The sequence below is a fragment of the Salvelinus sp. IW2-2015 genome, linkage group LG32 (assembly GCF_002910315.2).
Source record: "Salvelinus sp. IW2-2015 linkage group LG32, ASM291031v2, whole genome shotgun sequence".
Taxonomy (NCBI): domain Eukaryota; kingdom Metazoa; phylum Chordata; class Actinopteri; order Salmoniformes; family Salmonidae; genus Salvelinus; species Salvelinus sp. IW2-2015.
Window position 1 is genome coordinate 18962487 of NC_036871.1, and position 18946 is coordinate 18981432.

Below are 18946 nucleotides of genomic sequence, written 5' to 3' on the forward strand. Positions count from 1 at the left end.
CACCTGATAAGACAGCAAGTATTTTGCTAACGTCTACTATATGACCAAAAGTACATGGATACATGCTCGAACATCTCATTCCAAAATCATGGGCATTAATATGGAGTTGGTCCCCCCTTTGCTGCTATAACAGCCTCCACTCTTCTGGGAAGACTTTCCACTAGATGTCGGAACATTGCTGTGGGGACTTTATACCATTCAGCCATAAGTGCATTAGTGAGGTCGGGCACTGATGTTGGGCAATTAGGCCTGGCTCGCAGTCAGCATTCCAATTAATCCCAAAGGTGTTCAATGGGGTTGAGGTCAGGGCTCTGTGCAGGCCAGTCAAGTTCTTCCACACTGATATCGACAAACCTGTATGGACCTCGCTTTGTGCACGGAGACATTGTCATGCTGAAACAGGAATGGGCCTTCACCGAATTGTTGCCACACAGTTGGAAGCACAGAATCGTCTAGAATGTCATTGTATGCTGTGGCATTAAGATTTCCCTTCACTGGAACTAAGGAACAAAGGGACTTAGCCCGAACCATGAAAACAGCCCCAGATCATTATTCCTCCTCCACCAAACTTTACAGTTGGCACTATGCATTGGGGCAGGTAGCGTTCTCCTGGCATCCGCCAAACGCAGATTCATCCATCAGACTGCCAGATGGTGAAGCGTGATTCATCACTCCAGAGAATGCGTTTCCAATGCTCCAGAGTCCAATGGCGGCGAGCTTTACACCACTCCAGCTGACGCTTTGCATTGCGCATGTTGATCTTAGGCTTGTGTGTGGCTGGTCGGCCAAAGAAAACCATGAAGTTTTCCGAAGAACAGTTCTTGTGCTGATGATGCTTTCAGAGGCAGTTTGGAACTCGGTAGTGTGTTGCAACCAAGGACAGATTATTTTTATGTGCTACGCGCTTGTGTGGCCTACCATTTCGCGGATGAGCCGTTGTTGCTCCTAGACGTTTCCACTTCACAATAATAGCACTTATAGTTGACCGGGGCAGAAATTTGAAGAACTGACTAGTTGGAAAGGTGGCATTCTATGATGGTGCCACATTGAAAGTAACTGAGGTCTTCAGTAAGGCCAATCTACTGCCAATGTTTGTCTATGGAGATTGCATAGCTGTGTGCTCGGTTTTAAACACCTGTCAGCAACGGACCCCTACAAATCAGCCGGGCTAGATAATCTGGACCCTTTCTTTCTAAAATTATCGGCTGAAATTGTTGCCACCCCTATTACTAGCCTGGTCAACCTCTCTTTCGTGTCATTTGAGATTCCCAAAGATTGGACAGCAGCTACGGTCATCCCCCTCTTCAAAGGGGGGGGACACTCTTGACCCAAACTGCTACAGACCTATATGTATCCTACCCTGCGTTACTAAGGTCTTCGAAGGCCAAGTCAACAAACAGATTACCGACCATTTCGAATCCCACCATACCTTCTCCGCTATGCAATCTGGTTTCAGAGCTGGTCATGGGTGCACCTCAGCCACGCTCAAGGTCCTAAACGATATCTTAACCGCCATCGATAAGAAACAATACTGTGCAGCCGTATTCATTGACCTGGCCAAGGYTTTCGACTCTGTCAATCACCACATCCTCATCGGCAGACTCGACAGCCTTGGTTTCTCAAATGATTGCCTCGCCTAGTTCACCAACTACTTCTCTGATAGAGTTCAGTGTGTCAAATCGGAGGGTCTGTTGTCCGGGCCTCTGGCAGTCTCTATGGGGGTGCCACAGGGTTCAATTCTTGGACCGACTCTCTTCTCTGTATACATCAATGATGTTGCTCTTGCTGCTGGTGAGTCCTTGATCCACCTCTACGCAGACGACACCATTCTGTATACTTCTGGCCCTTCTTTGRACACTGTGTTAACAACCCTCCAGGCGAGCTTCAATGCCATACAACTAACTCTCYTTCCGTGGCCTCCAATTGCTCTTAAATACAAGTAAAACTAAATGCATGCTCTTCAACCGATCGCTGCCTGCACCTGCCCGCCTGTCCAACATCACTACTCTGGAYGGCTCTGACTTAGAATATGTGRACAACTACAAATACCTAGGTGTCTGGTTAGACTGTAAACTCTCCTYCCAGACTCACATCAAACATCTCCAATCCAAAGTTAAATCTAGAATTGGCTTCCTATTCCGCAACAAAGCATCCTTCACTCATGCTGCCAAACATACCCTTGTAAAACTGRCCATCGTACCAATCCTCGACTTCGGTGATGTCATTTACAAAATAGCCTCCAATACCCTACTCAACAAATTGGATGCAGTCTATCACAGTGCCATCCGTTTTGTCACCAAAGCCCCATATACTACCCACCACTGCAACCTGTACGCTCTCGTTGGCTGGCCCTCGCTTCATACTCTTCGCCAAACCCACTGGCTCCAGGTCATCTACAAGACCCTGCTAGGTAAAGTCCCCCCTCATCTCAGCTCGCTGGTCACCATAGCAGCGTCCACCTGTAGCACGCGCTCCAGCAGGTATATCTCTCTGGTCACCCCCAAAACCAATTCTTCCATTGGCCGCCTCTCCTTACAGTTCTCTGCTGCCAATGACTGGAACGAACTACAAAAATCTCAAACTAGAAACACTTATCTCCCTCACTAGCTTTAAGCACCAGCTGTCAGAGCAGCTCACAGATTACTGCACCTGTACATAGCCCATCTATAATTTAGCCCAAACAACTACCTCTTTCCCTACTGTATTTATTTATTTATTTAGCTCCTTTGCACCCCATTATTTCTATCTCTACTTTGCACATTCTTCCACTGCAAATCAACCATTCCAGTGTTTTAATTGCTATATTCTATTTACTTCGCCACCATGGCCTTTTTTTTGCCTTCACCTCCCTTCTCACCTCACTTGCTCACATTGTATATAGACTTATTTTTCTACTGTATTATTRACTGTATGTTTGTTTTACTCCATGTGTAACTCTGTGTTGTTGTATGTGTCGAACTGCTTTGCTTTATCTTGGCCAGGTCGCAATTGTAAATGAGAACTTGTTCTCAACTTGCCTACCTGGTTAAATAATGGTGAAATAAAAATAAAATGGGTGTGGCTGAAATAGACAAATCCACTAATTTGAAGGGGTGTCCACATACTTTTGTATAGTGTATGGTGGGGGGTCCCTGGGTCACCGGTTTGCCTGGGAGGGGGTCCCTGGTCAAGGAAATGTTGAAAAACCCTGCTCTATACAAAAACACTGAATGCCTCAAGTAAGGTAAAGACAGGGGGRAAAAATACAGTAATGAGCCACTGTTGGCAACTTCTTTGTGTCACAGCATCACTGGTGTCATCATGCACTGTATCTAGAATTAATCTATTCAGATAAGGGAAGTTTCAGAAAACCCATAAAACATGTCCCAACATGTATGCCATGAAATCATCCTCATCAGAAACCATTGACACTGCCACTTGTTCTGAATGACGCAATGCAATGTATCCATTGTCCAACTGTACAACTATACAAGGAATTCCTATCAACTCATGGAACCAGTTATATGTCCAGGTAACAAAGCAATGCTCTTGACTTTATCCACTGTTACATAACCGTTTCCATGCCCTGTCTATTTTCACATGAATGCTTTGTGGCAGGTACTGACACTTCTCTGTAATGACATTTTCTTCAAAAAATAAATGTGCAAATTAAAAATGTGCAAACAAAAAATGTGCATAAATGTGCAAATTAAAAATGTCCAACTCTGGCAACAAAAGACAGTAAACATTGGGTGTGAGCAGAGTAATCAACCGAAATGTAATTACAGAGAAGTGTTTTCCTCAAGGAGAGAATGTAAGTAAAAGAGTTGTGACAGAGTTGACAGATGCTATAGGCTGTAATAAGTTCTATTTGGCAAATATATTTCATAACGATCATAAACAACCTTTTGATTGACAAACTAAGTGAAGTAATGAGATTATCATTGATATTTCTACAGTATTCGGAGGCAATCTCCATTCTCCACACATACCTATGGAAAAGCAACGACCTAAGGACAGCTGTGGTCAAACCCAGACAGTGTTCAACATTTTGGCTAACTATAACTGCCACAATGTATCAGTTAGATAAGGGCAGCGAAGTGCAAGGAACCGGAAMAATTTATTCACATATGTTCCCAACTAGATGACAATAACCATTGTTTATTATGTTCAAGTTATGGATGGCAGATAACAATAACCTTGGAGAATAGATATTAAATTATTTGAGCGGTTGCGTGGCCCCAATTTCACATGCTTGTCAACATGCTAAAGTAACAGCGTTTTTACATATCGCCAAATTATGTTACATTGTATCTTACAACAAGGATATAACATAGGCATAGCCTAAATGTTTCTGACCAAAGACTAGACAAATTGATGGAACATCCAAACAAATTCATAGGTGTTGTTTCGAGTGGCAAAGAGTAACAGGTTGCGCTTGGAAAAGTTATTTTTGTACAAACTCTACAGTACAGATGGTCCTCCTGAGTAGCAGCCCAAGAGCTATCACACAATTGCTCTTTGTATTCTATTGTTTGGCAAGTAAAAAATATTAATTAAAACGACTTGAACTTACCCCATATGTATTCCATAGTTTACAATCCAGAAATCACATTTYGCTGAAAATATACCAAKCAATTTCACAAGATCCTGGTGCTCGCTTTCTATCTCGTCCTGGCTGTTATTTTGACTTCTTTCAAGACATGCAGGAATGCAGAAAAGCCTGCGCCAAAGCCGGTCAAACCTACACACCCTCTCTCTTCTCTAGTCTTTTGAAATGAACAATATAATAGCAGCCCTTCCACATGCGTCCTCAAGACGAATCGTCGTACATACCCGTCAGAGCGAAGCCTCTGCCCCTCAGTCGCCTCAGTAAAAGGGGGGTGTGTGGCAAATGATAAGGCAATTATTTACGGTTGATTGTACAAATTGATGTCAATACGTGTGTKGCCCTGCAGAAACGTCAAGTCAAAATTCCTCCATTCAAGAGTGAAAAGCTGTCCTCGTCTGTTAACTTTCACACGCATATCATAACCTTCACATATCAGTCATCGATGCAGCAACCTCAGGTTTCAGCTGACCAAGCGACCTGTATTGTATTAACCCTCTTACTACAAGGTTACAGGTGGAGTACAGGAAAAGTCTGTGAAATAGTTGAATTCAAATACTGTTGTATACAAACCTTGGAGGGTACGAACGCACCCAATGCACTGAGATTTATGACTTGTAACCAAAAATGTCACTAATTTCCCTCTAAAAATGCCAGTCAGTGTCATGTGTCACAAAAACTGGTCATCAAAAAAATGCCAATGGTGGAGGAATATAACAACATGGTGGCAAAGTTATTATTTCCCTAGTAGAATAAACCTTAACAAAATAGGCTATGTCCCCGGAGCTCTATTAAAATGTGCATCTCTCAACACCATATTTAGAAAACAAAAAGACAATATTAAAGGAAGAAGACTGCATTCATCTCAGAAAGTTTAATATTTTTCTGTTTGCTCTACATGTCAATCAAAATGATAGTTGAATAGAATACCAGTATTGGTCTAAAACCCAGTATTGCAGACACTTTGTCAAACAAGAGTATAGATTAACATATAAATAAGGCCCTCTCCCCTGGTTGAGGGCTGGACAGAAAACATTAAGATGGTCATCACGGGTGGATGACTCCCTGAGTTACAGTGGCTGCATCTCAAATGGCACCCCATTCCCTATATAGTGAACAACTTTTAACCATATAGGGGACAGTGTGCCATTTGGGATGTACGCCCATGTTCATCCTCATTCCTCTACCCATCAGCTGCAGTCACAAAACAACCAGCCCAAAAGACCCCTTCCCTGTTCCCACTGACCCCCAGCCCAGCATCCCTCCAGCCAGCGGCCGCACCCCCGCAGATTCCCCCAGTGAATGCCCTGGCTGAGAAAAGCCCACATCAAGACCGCAGGGTCAGCCATGCTACTCAGACCCTGTGAGATGGAGCAATAGACTGGACACAGGGTACATTGTCCCTGATACATTCCCAAAGACACCGACTCTACAGAGCATTTCCCGGCCTATGGACGGCAGTAGTAGAACGCAAACACTAACTGGCATAAATTAAATGAAACCCTCATGAAAACAGACACTGAACATAGCGGTCATTTTGTTATTATTACAACTTGTAATTTTGTTCCTTTTGGGAGCTTACAGCTGTTTCTCACTGACCAGGCAGGGAAGAGGTCAGAAGCAGTCCACATACTCATCATAGAGAATTAAGTTACTTCAGTTGATACTAATCTTGCTGCTGCAGCTCTGTCGTATTTTCTAAAAAGCTCTGCTGTAGTTATGTAACGGGCACTGCTGGCAGTTTTTTATCCACTCAACAGATGCGTTTGTGCCATTGTTCTTCATACTTACAGACTGCTTCTTTGTCGCAGGGTGTATTACGAACGAGGGATACATGGATAGTGATCAACCATCATTCAGATAAATAATTTCAAGGTTTCTCTACGGTCCTGAGCCAATGGAGAGAAGATAAAAAAAATTGCAGACTAGTTTAATTATTGTTGCAGCAGTTAGTAATGTTCAGATGTGTCTGTACGCATTTTAAAAACTATAAGTCCTCACACAGAACTGCATACAAATAACATTTATTTATTAATTCATTCTTTTATATAATCAACTATGGCGGAAGGCCTCTGTCTATAATGAATTTACTGTGTGCGGCATATCCTCTCATTAAAGCTAACAAAAATCTGTATCCCAAATGGCAATCTATTCCCTATTTAGTGCACTACTTCAACCAGGGCTCTGGTCAAAAGATGTGCTCTGGTCCAAGTAGTGCACTAAATAGGGTGAATTGTGGGATGCATCCAAAGTCTTCCTCTCCCACTCTAGTCAGTGCATCGGTGTAACAGATTGGTAATTATACTGAAAAAAAATGTAAACGCAACAATGATTTTATTGAGTTACAGTTCAAATAAGGAAATCGGTCAATTGAAATACATTTATTAGGCCCTAATCTATGGATTTAACAGGATTGGGCASGGGAGCAGCCATGGGCGGGCCTAGGAGGGCATAGGCCAACCCATTTGGGAGCCAGGCCCAGCCACTGGGGAGTCAGGCCCAGCCAATCAGAATTCATTTTTCAGACAGAAATACTCCTCAGTTTCATCAGCTGTCTGGGTGGCTGGACTCAGATGATCCCACAGGCAAAGAAGACGGATGTGGAGGTCCTGGGCTGCCGTGGTTACACGAGGTAACTGGTTGGACATTCTGCCAAAATCACTAAAACAAAGTGGGAGGCGGCTTTTGGTAGAGAAATGAACATTCAATTCTCTGGAGACAGCGGTGGACATTCCTGCAGTCAGCATGCCAATTGCACATTCCCTCAAAACATCTGTGGCATTGTGTTGTATGACAAAACTGCACATTTTAGAGTGGCCTTTTAAATATGAAAAATAATTAAAGAGTAGCAGTAAAATAACAATAGCGAGGCTATATACATGGGGTACCAGTACAGAGTCAACGTGCGGGGGGCACCGGTTAGTCGAGGTAATTGAGGTAATATGTACATGTAGGTAGAGTTAAAGTGACTCTGCATAGATAATAACCAGAGAGTAGCAGCAGCGTAAATGAGGGAGGGGGGACACAACGCAAATAGTCTGGGTAGGCATTTGATTAGCTGTTCRGGAGTCTCATGGCTTGGGGGTAGACGCTGCTAAGAAGCCTTTTGGACACAGACTTGGCGCTCCGGTACCGCTTGCCGTGCAGTATAAGAGAGAATAGTCTATGAATAGGGTGGCTGGAGTCTTCGACAATTTTTAGGGCCTTCCTCTGACACCGCCTGGTATAGAGGTCCTGGATGGCAGGAAGCTTGGCCCCAGTGATGTACTGGGCCGTACGCACTACCCTCTGTAGTGCCTTGCGGTCGGAGGACGAGCAGTTGCCATACCAGGCACTGATGCAACCAGTCAGTATGCGCTCAATGGTGCAGCTGTAGAACTTTGAGGAACTGAGGACCCATGCCAGATCTTTTCAGTCTCCTGAGGGGGAATAAGACTTTGTCGTGCCCTCTTCACGACTGTCTTGGTGTGTTCGGGCCATGTAGGTTTGTTGGTGATGTGGACACCAAGGAACTTGAAGCTCTCAACCTGCTCCACTACAGCCCCGTCGATGAGAATGGGGGCGTGCTGGGTCTTCCTTTTCCTGTAGTCCACAAATATCTCTATTGTGTTGATCACGTTGAGGGAGAGGTTGTGGCACCACACAGCCAGAAAAACATTCTCACGCAGGTGTTTCTTTTGTCCAGGTGGGAAAGGGCACTGTGGAGTGCAATAGAGATTGCATCATCTGTGGATCTGTTGGGGTATGCAAATTGGGAGTGGCTCTATGGTTTCTGGGATGATGGTGTTGATGTGAGCCATGACCAGCCTTCCAAAGCACTTCATGGCTACAGACGTGAGTGCTAAGGATCGGTAGTCATTTAGGCAGGCTACCTTAGTATTCTTAGGCATAGGGACTATACAGATCCTCTCAAGCTCTGTCAGATTGGAGGGTGAGCGACGCGGCACAGCTATTTTCAGGTCTCTCCAGAGATGTTCGATCAGGTTCAAGTCCGGGCTCTGGCTGGGCCACTCAAGGACATTCAGAGACCCTTCCTGCTTTGTCTTGGTTGTGTGCTTAGGGCCGTTGTCCTGTTGGAAGATGAACCTTCGCCCCAGTCGGTGGTCCTGAGCACCCTGGAGCAGGTTTTCATAAGGATTTCTTTGTACTTTGCTCCGTTCATCTTTCCCTCGATCCTGACTATTGTCTCCCAGTCCCTGCAGATGTCCTGCAAAAACATCCCCATAGCATGATGCTGCCAACACCATGCTTCACTGGAGGTATGGTGCCAGGTTTCCTCCAGACGTGACGCTTGGCATTCAGGCCAAAGAGTTCAATCTTAGTTTCATCAGACCAGAGAATCTTGTTTCTCATGGTCAGAGTCCTTTAGGTGCCAAATGGCAAACTCTAAGCGGGCTGCTCTAGGAAGAGTCTTGGTGGTTCCAAACTCCTTCCATTTAAGAATGATAGAAGCAACTGTGTTCTTGGAGACATACAATGCTGCAGATAATTTTTCGTACCATTCACAAGATCTATGCCTCGACACAATCCTGTCTCGGAGCTTTAGGGACCATTTATTTRACCTCATAGCTTGGTTTTTGCTCTGACATGCTCTGTCAACTGTGGGACCTTATATAGACAGGTGTGTGCCTTTCCAAATAATTTCCAATCAATTGAATTTACCACAGGTCGACTCTAATCAAGTTGTAGAAACATCTCAAGGATGATCAACGGAAACAGGATGCCTGAGCTCAATTTTGAGTCTCATAGCAACGGGTATGAATACTTACATAAATAAGGTATCTGTTATTCATTTTTTATACATTTGAAAAATATTCTAAAAACCTGTTTTCGCTTTCTCATTATGTCGATTGATGAGGATTTTTTTTTTATTCAATCCATTTTAGAATAAGGCTGTAACGTAACAAAATATGGAAAAAGGGAAGGGGTCTGAACACTTTCCAAATGTATATGTATATGCTTCCTCCTCTCCTATTCAGTCTGTGGCAGTCTTACCTAGAATGGAGGCGCCCTCTGCCTGGAACTCTGGGAACTGTCCCTCTGATGGAACACTGACTGTCCGACGCAGGCTCCTGCWCTTTGACGACTCTGTAGGATTATCAACCACCTCACCTGGCATCTGAAAAATCACACAGAGGGAAAAAAACGGAAGCATTTTAAGTAGGGCATCATCAGCAAATCTATTATTTTCATTTCTATAGTACGTATACCGAATAAGTAATAGTCTCCCTAGTAGCCTAGAACCATGATCAGCCTGGGACATATATACAATATTAAGGTCTTCTCTTTAAATGTAAATGTTTCCTGCACACACAGAAGACGGGATAGATTTTTAGAGATAAGATGTCAGACTCAGCCCCCTCACTATCCAAATCCTTGCTTTGTTCCTCTGAAATGGTGTGTGTACATGGTGGTATAAGGGGGGTAGTATTACGAGGAACTTTACTCACCACTTCCTCTTTATTGAGCAGGATGAGCTGGCTATCAGTCAGGATGCAGTACTTCCTCTCCCACATACTGGTCTCGGAGTAGGGCGACTGGCCGCAGGAAAAGTGGTGTGTGGGTGGTCCCTTCACATCTGCACAGAGGGGAGAAGAAAGACACCTCAGGAGGGAGTAAGCAGCACAGAAGATCTCACTGTAAATCAGGAAGATACTAAACTTTAAAAAGTTAAGGAACGGGTTATAATGAACATTCTCTTCACCCTTTCAACTTTACTTTATACACCACCTTTTGTATGCAATGATAGGATGCCATACTGAAGTGAACTGCTTTTTGGGCTATGCCTCATTTTGACTGATCAAAGTCTGCTGCCTAACAGAAAATAGATCATCACGAGACACAGCTGTATTGTTGATCCCACTGACAGAGGAACCAGCATTAGGTAGGAAATGGAATTAGCACCAACTCTGTTGAGTCCAGAGAAAATAAGGTGAAGTCATCACAGCTTGTCTGTAGAGGGCAGAGTTGTCCTCTGCAACAAAGAATGGATTTCACGCTGTCAGGCTACTGCATGTTATTACAGGCCTTCAATTACATCCTATATAGATTAATTTAATATTGATTATATGGGGGGGGGGTATTAAATATAACTAAGCCTACATTATCCACTGACATGCAAAACTGGAAAAGGTGAATCCATACCTTGTCATACAATAAAGGAATACCTAGGATAGGTATTCTTTAAGGAATACCTAGGATAGGATAAAGTAATCCTTCTAACCCCCCCCCCTTAGAGTTAGATGCACTATTGTAAAGTGGTTGTTCCACTGGACATCATAAGGTGAATGCACCAACTTGTAAGTCGCTCTGGATAAGAGCGTCTGCTAAATGACTTAAATGTAAATGTAAATAAAAAAAACATTGCCGTGTGTGGAGTTTAATCCCCTTGCCCAAGAAATAATGTATTATCATCATACCTGAAACCAAGCTTGATAGCCTACCTAACCTAGCAATATAATTATTGCAAAAGTATGTGAATGGTGATTGGCTGAAAGCCGTGGGATATTTGTACTGTTCGAATTACGTTGGTAACTAGTTTATAATAACAATAAGGCACCTCGGGGGTTTGTGGTATATCCGCGTTGCGTCATGCATAAGAACAGCCCTTAGACATGGTATCTTGGCCATATACCACACCTCCTCGGGCTTTATTGCTTCATTCATTCACAGCTGTCTGTCAACCCATCAATATGTGATGGAGGTGCACTGCCTTGTGTCCATTAACTACCTCACTGCTCCTACAGGATGTCTTCTGCAGGATGTGACCTTTTCCCTACTGATGAGATGGTTCCGTCACAAAGGGCGCACTGTTCCCTATATAGTGCACTACTTTTGACCAGGGTCCATAATGCACTATATAGGGAATAGGGTGGTATTTGGGATGCAACCAATGTTTTAGGAGGCAGCCAATGTTTTAGGAGGCAGCAGACACAGCAGGCAGGCAATTATAGTTGATGAGGTCATTGCAAGCCAAAGGGGGCTTTTTGGGATGAAATATTAAAGTGTTGTATTCAAGGTTCATCAACCCACCGGGTGCATCTGCCTGATGATAGGCTAGCTGTCTGGTTGGTGCAGGGTAGTTGTGGAATAAGAGAGCATAGGTCATGCCCCCATGTCACCAAGCATAAGTGGGAAGGGCTATAGGTCTATAGGTGACCCTTCAGGCGTAATCAATCTCCTTTGACTAACAAGGTTGAGTCCAAAGGAGGCCCTATTCCCAGAGGTTCATGTACTACCTCGCGATCGGTCACTGTCAGCGTCCCAAATGGCACCCTATTCCTTATATAGTGTAGTGCATTATGTAGGGATTAGGGTACCATTTGGGAGACCAATGCTGCCCCTCCCCCCTCCATGTTAACTGGCCACAACCCTGTAATGTACTCCAATAGCAATAAGTAGTGCTGAACAATAGGACAGAGTGCAATGACGAGGGCTGATAGCAAATAGTTTTTTACAACGCCGGCTCACCAAACACGGATGTAATGACAGAGTAAACAGACATGTTTTTAGAGTGTCTGACTAGAGATGGTAATGTGCCGCAGCACTGTGTTGGAGCCTGCTCCACACACACACACACACGGAATATAGAAGACGTGGGCGAGGGGGGAACGTAATCCAGAGATGGCGTAGGCTGCTTTGAATAGGATGGTTGGCTGCATGTATTCATTGTTTATGTTCAACATATGGCTATGTGAGCTGAGAGCTCAAATTAGACACTCTGTGCCAGTTGACTAATTGACTGGGGAGGAGTGAACAGCACAGCTCCTTTTGAATCTGGCCAACTTTCCCATACACAGATTACAGTTATATTTTTTTCTTTCAGACATGCGGTACAATTTATCACTCATCATTTCCGAAATACAGGGACTTCAAGTTATTTTGAGACAAAAGAATGAACTAAACTTGAGTGTGTCATCACTGGAACATCTGTCATTAAATCTTCAATACTGAAAAGAATAAAACTGCATCCACCRATGTTTTCCCCATCCCATGATAGCACTGTAGTCTATACAGAGAAGAAATGTACCCGTTACCAGATAWTTCTGTATGCATATTGAATCATGTACCACAAAGGTTCACTGCCTCAACACCCAAGAGAACAGAATCTTCTCTCACCTGCTACTCTTCAAATGTAGGTAGCTACTGTGTGAAATTGCCACTTTTCTCAAGGGAATTCAAGAAGGCCACAAATTCCACAAAATAGCCTCACCTAAGCAGGAGTAAAAAACTAATTGGAGTATTCTGTTTTTCTCCTGTAAGAATATCCAACTACCACGTCCACAGAAACCCTTACACTCGCCACTAACTATGCCTAATTACCAACGGTCTATTGACAGGCTGCATCAGCCAACAGGCTGTATCATAACCGGCCGTGATTGGGAGTCCCATAGGGCGGTGCACAATTGGCCCAGCGTTGTCCGGGTTTGGCCGGTGTAGGCCGTCAATGTAAATAAGAATTTGTTCTTAACTTACTTGCCAAGTTAAATAAAGGTTACATAAAAAAATATATATTTAAGGTAGATGTGACCATTTAGTCAGAAGACCGCTGTTGCAAATTCATCTCACTATATAACTCACCTATGCTTGACTGCAGAAGCTTGTTGGCCTGGTTGGTTTAAGACCATTTGCTATCTGATGACCCCATCCCATTTTCAGGACTGAGGTCTTTGACCAGAGGCAGAGCAAGTACTTCAGAGACGACTCAAACAGGCATAATTTGATTTGATTTGCACTCATAAAGCCGTAGAATATCCAAGAAATATGAATTATATAAGCCATGTCAATGTGATTAACACCAGCAAAACTGTAGGCTAGCAAAGACGGATTCCCAGACACAGGATGGGCCCTAAACCGAGTCCTGGACTAAAAAGCACTTTCAATGAAGAATCTCCACAGCATGCTTTTGTCCAGGACTAGGCTTAATCTGTGCCTGGGATATCAGACCCCAAAAAATGTAACGCATTTGGGGGTTTATAAGGTGATGGGGACTTGTACTGTGCTCAGAGTTGTGTGGGTGCAACAAAGCAGTTAATTCAATGAGAGAACAGGAAACACGTTCCCCCTCACTTAACATCCCTCCTGGAAACAGACCGACGSAGGGCTTAAGGTCCTATATCTGTCACTGACACTTTGACAGTTACAGTAAGTTCAATGAAAAGCATTAACGATCAGAGCCACTTTTATGGCACATTTCCATCCAGGATTAACCGAAAAGGCTCAGATTTGACTGCTTCCATCTACGTGGGCCGGTACCAGTGTCTCACTTGGGCCATGGCTCCAGAGGACATGCTCTCACTTGGGGCCAAAGACAGGCCACTGGTACTTTTCACCTTGCATTTGCATAACAATGGCTAACTCTGAACTTTAACACCTTCTCACAAAGCAACTGCGTTGATTGAGTTTGTTGATTCTGCTCTTCACAATTCCTCACTGTCAGTCCTAGCTATGGAAACAATTTCCCTAGTATAACATAAGGGTGTATACACTAGTGGAACACTGAAGTTACAGTCAAAAAGCAGCAAGAGTCAACTTCTCTAGACCAGAGAGAAGTCTCTCTGTGTGTGTGTGTGTCTGTGTGTGTGTGTGTCTGTGTGTGATTGCTGCCTGGCCTAAGTGAGCGTCAGGAGAAAAGAAATGGAGACAAATCATCAGACCAGCTCAGAGGGAATGCTTTTTGTTATTGAGTAATGAGGTCGTCACTGTGTGGGTGTCCTCGAGTTTAGCCCCCATACTGCCATATGCTTGTTTGTGAGGCATACGGGTCTGAAAACAATTAGCAGCGAAGTCTTGCCAGCTGGAAGTTAAAGAACGTTGCCAGTTTGTGACCCGGAGGGGGTCAAAGCAAAGTACACAAATAGCGGCAACAGTGAGAGAAACAGAGGTCCTCTGACTGGGTGTGTGTCTACAATACATGTGTGAAAGACAGAAAGAGAGGACAGCGAGGGAGAGAGATAATGTGTGACTGGAACTAAGGCAACTGGCACTTGTGGCATCTATGAATACTCTGGTCAGTCCTCAACCAGGCAGAGATGTCCAGCTGCAGGCCCAGTCCACATGGCCAGGGAGAAACCCAACCCTCCAGAGGCCTGTYTGGAATGTCTGAGAACCAGGGTGAGGTTCTGCCACCTGTCCAGGGTGGGGTTTCAGGGGCATGCTTTGGTTGCTAATCACTGCCAATACAGGATAGATCCTCCTCAACACACACACATACATACATACAGACCAGGGTTTCCGTTATCTGGTAATAGCTGGCTTTTGGGCTATAAAAATGAGAAAAGACGATTGCCAATTGTCCAGGAGAAGAAAAAAATAAATTTGTGGAAAATAATGCTTTTTAGCCTTTTCATTGATGGAAATACATTTGCCTGGTCATGCTTATCGTTCTAAAGGTTCATTTGCATAATTTAGTGGAATTAAATTGCCATGTGTGTAGACCAAAGTATTTTTGTAATGCATCTTATTTAATCACACGCGTACAGCATACAGATAGTCTTTAAGCAGAAAATCTGTCAGACAGCGCGAGAGCTGCAGCAGCATCTCAAACAAAGGAAGGCAGGCTTCACCTCATACGACCCTTTGCAATGACCTGGAGGCAGTAGGCTATGCAATTAGAAAAATAAATACTTCATTGTTTGAAACCTGAACTCTTTTAATACATATTATGAGGCATGTCTTACCTTGCTTCAAAGTAGCCTATTAGATCTCCTCTCTCAACATTTCTAATGGATATTTTTATCTGTCACATGAAACTGCGCACACGTGCAGTGCCCTTTTTTGACAACGAATTCCTGCTAATTGCATTATGGAACAACTGCCTACTGCTTTGTGTGCATTGCTGCACTATAATGTGAAGAAATTGTTTATTATTATTATTATTTTTTTTTTTACCGTTATTTTACCAGGTAAGTTGACTGAGAACACGTTCTCATTTGCAGCAACGACCTGGGGAATAGTTACAGGGGAGAGGAGGGGGATGAATGAGCCAATTGTAAACTTATCATCAACATTTTAAGCAAAACGTTCTGATCTGTTGCATCAGACTCATAACTTTTTAACATGTTGTTTATGTAGCATAGGCCTACTGGTTGTATGAATTTGGGATCCATCTTCCCACAACTGTCCCARAGTCTATTTCTTTCTTGACAAGCTGACTTACAGAATAGGTAAACTTTTCTACTATGGGGGATAGTAAATTGGCATAGGCTAGTGATTTTACTGTTCGTTACTCATCTTGTTGACTGAGGAAAAGTAAAACTGCACATCCGAATTCGGTAAGAAGGACCGCACATTGTTGCATCCTTGACTTGCAAGTTCTATTAATATGAATTACCATATAACCTAAATGGGATTTCTATCATTCTGAGCACCGTGGGTGGACACCCTAATCAGGTCACGCACCCAATGCATATGGGTCCGGCAGATTTCCCAAATTTCCGAAAAAATGTCCTCATTTTCCTAACTGAAACCCTGACACAGACACACAGACATTCACACACACAGACCTATTTGTAACGCAGTCGGCATATAGGATCTTGAACTTCTCCTTTGCGGCTCAAACTAGAGAATTCACTTCTATTTTCCCAGGAAAAAGCTTAAAGGCAAATATGGTTTCTCGTGAAAAAAAAAAGTTAGTTCAGTTTTGACCTCTCCAGAAGTAGACTATAAGCCTACTGAATTTGCTTACGGCTGTGATTAAAAACAGGGAAGTAGCAGCTGTTTGGAAATCTTAAATATGGTGGGGAATATTCTGCCAAATTACCACAGTGCTCACGCAGTGTTTTCTTTCTGAGGGGGGAAACTGTTTGGAGGCATTTACCACTTGTTTAAAGACGTCTATAAAACAACGTCCTTTATCTCACCACGCCGAATAACATAACACAATTATCACKTGGGACATAAACCTACATTTTAGGCTGCAACCGGTAAAAGCGTAATACATTTCGCCACCCTTAATTCCCATAGTGTTTGCTGCCAGGTGGGTCCACACCCAGAGCCTCTACTACATAGGGCAATAAAGGATGCTGTGTGTGCGCCAACAATCTTAACCTCAAGCCCTACGCAGACAGAGACCAACCTATACCTATTTGTAAGCAATAGCCAGGTCGCTGTGGCAACCAGTAAATAAAACMAGCTCCTCCAATGACAATGGCCTGACATCTCCTTTATCCAGAAAACCTGGCCAACAGGTGGGGAGAGAGGGAGGAAAGAGAGGAGGGTTTAGAATACAAAACAGACACAAACAGAGAAAGGTGTGGTACTGAAACTGACCTACTGTACACAGCTACACGCACGCAGTCTGTCACTAAAGAAAAAAAGAAAACTCACCACAAAATTGGGAATAGGATATAATAGCTGTATTGTTCTCCCTATATTACAGGGGCTTAACTACAATAGCTAAATGCAGGCCTTTGTATCCCAGAAGACAAAAGCAAGCTATTCAAGAACATTGCATATTAACAACAGTAATTGGTAGCTGGAGCGATAGAGTGGAGCCTGACTCAAAAGGAAGAAATTATTGCAATTAACTGATTGGCGCGTGAATGTGGCCCCTTCTTTATTGAATTGTGTGGCATTCCTGCTGTAAGCCATGTGGGACCACAGAGAGGAGGTGATTCAGGGTTTTCTGTTATGCTTTCTTAGTATAGAGGGCTATCTGTAATCACAGTAAGGTGTTCTCTCTCTCTGACCAGCTGCTCCCTGAAGGGGGTAGGAAGACACTAGACAGACTAGGGTTGCGTCTCTATTCCCTATGGGCCCTGGTCATAGGGTGCCATTTGGGACGTACCTTATATACTGCTGCTTTTCCCAAAGATAAAATATGATAAGGCAGCATAGGCCATAAAGATAAATCATTGTTCATCTCTATGGCATAGGTTACTAGGTGAGCTTCATGAAAATACATTTCCTTTTAGAGGAGTCAAGTGATTCAAGACTGAGCGTTGAGGCCTCAGTTCTAGCCACAAACTCACCCCTGCCTCACAATCACCACGAAAAGATACCTAGAGCCCAGTGCTTTTTATAATAATTTGCACAAGTGTCATTTTTTAGATAATTGCACAAAACATGTTTTTTATTTAACTAGGCAAGTCAGTTAAGAAAAAAARTATTATTTACAATGCCGGCCTACACCGGCAAAACCAGGACGACGCTGAGCCAATTGTGCGCCGCCTATGGGACTCCCAATCACAGCCGGTTGTGATACAGCCTGGATTTGAACSAGGATGTCTGAAGTGACGCCTCTAGCACTGAGATGCAGTGCATTAGACCGCTGTGCCACTCTGGAGGCCAATACAGAGGATAGATGTATATGTGAATGAATGTATGACCATCTGAGCATAAACAACTTATCTCGGTAAAGCAGTGGCACTCCATTTCTAATCAGGCATGCATGAGTAAAGGAACATGACAGGAATTCAGCTGGCTTAAATGCTGACATTCACAATTGAGATGGGCATGTTCATGCACCATAAAAAGTCCTAAAAATAAGTCCCATTCCATTCTATTAAATGCACAGCGCTACTGGAGTGAGTGAAATTGTTTTACAAGCTCAGCCCACAGACATGCCTGGATACATTTGTTATTTTTTATTTAACCTTTACTTAATTAGGCAAGTCAGTTAAGAACAAATTCTTATTTACAATGATGGCCTACCCCGGCTAAACCCGTACGACGCTGGGCCAATTGTGCACCGCCCTATGGTACTCCCAATCACGGCTGGATGTGATACAGCCTGGAATCGAACCAGGGACTGTAGTGACACCTCTTGCACTGAGATGCCATAGACTGCTACGCCACTAATTGGAAAGTTCACACGTTTATAAAATGTGAARATATATACAGTTGAAGTCTGAATTTTACATACACTTAGGTTGGAGTCATTAAAACTTGTTTTTCAACGACTCCACATATTTCTTGTTAACAAACTATAGCTATGGCAAGTCGGTTTGGACATCTCCTTTGTGCATGACAGAAGGAATTTTTCCAACAATTGTTTACAGAGAGATTATTTCACTTATAATTAATTCACTGTATCACAATTCCAGTGGGTCAGAAGTTTACATACACTAAGTTCACTGTGTTTTAAACAGCTTGGAAAATTCCAGAAAATGATGTCATGGCTTTAAAAGCTTCTGATAGGCTAACTGACATCATTTGAGTCAATAGGAAGTGTACCTGTGGATGTATTTCAAGGCCTACCTTCAAACTCAGTGCCTCTTGCTTGACATCATGGCAAAATCAAAAGAAATCAGCCAAGACCTCAGAAAATAAATTGTTGACCTCCACAAGTCTGGTTCATCCTTGGGAGCAATTTCCAAACGCCTGAAGGTACCACGTTCATCTGTACAAACAATAGTA

At 43.3% G+C, this 18946-nt stretch overlaps 1 protein-coding gene across 6 annotated transcripts in view; it reads right to left on the reverse strand.

Moving 5' to 3' along the window:
* LOC111956723 (ras GTPase-activating protein nGAP) overlaps positions 1–18946 on the reverse strand; it is a 94115-nt gene that overhangs the window by 45111 nt on the left and 30058 nt on the right. For 5 of the 6 annotated variants that reach the window (XM_023977270.1, XM_070436825.1, XM_023977267.2 and 2 more), the window contains exons 2-3: positions 10039–10166; positions 9584–9707 (exon numbers count right to left, since the gene is read on the reverse strand). In XM_023977270.1, coding sequence (XP_023833038.1) covers positions 9584–9707; positions 10039–10166 — 252 coding nt within the window. Of the gene's footprint in view, positions 1–4555; positions 4722–9583; positions 9708–10038; positions 10167–18946 lie in introns of those variants that run through there. The other variant, XM_023977272.2, reaches the window with a different exon arrangement.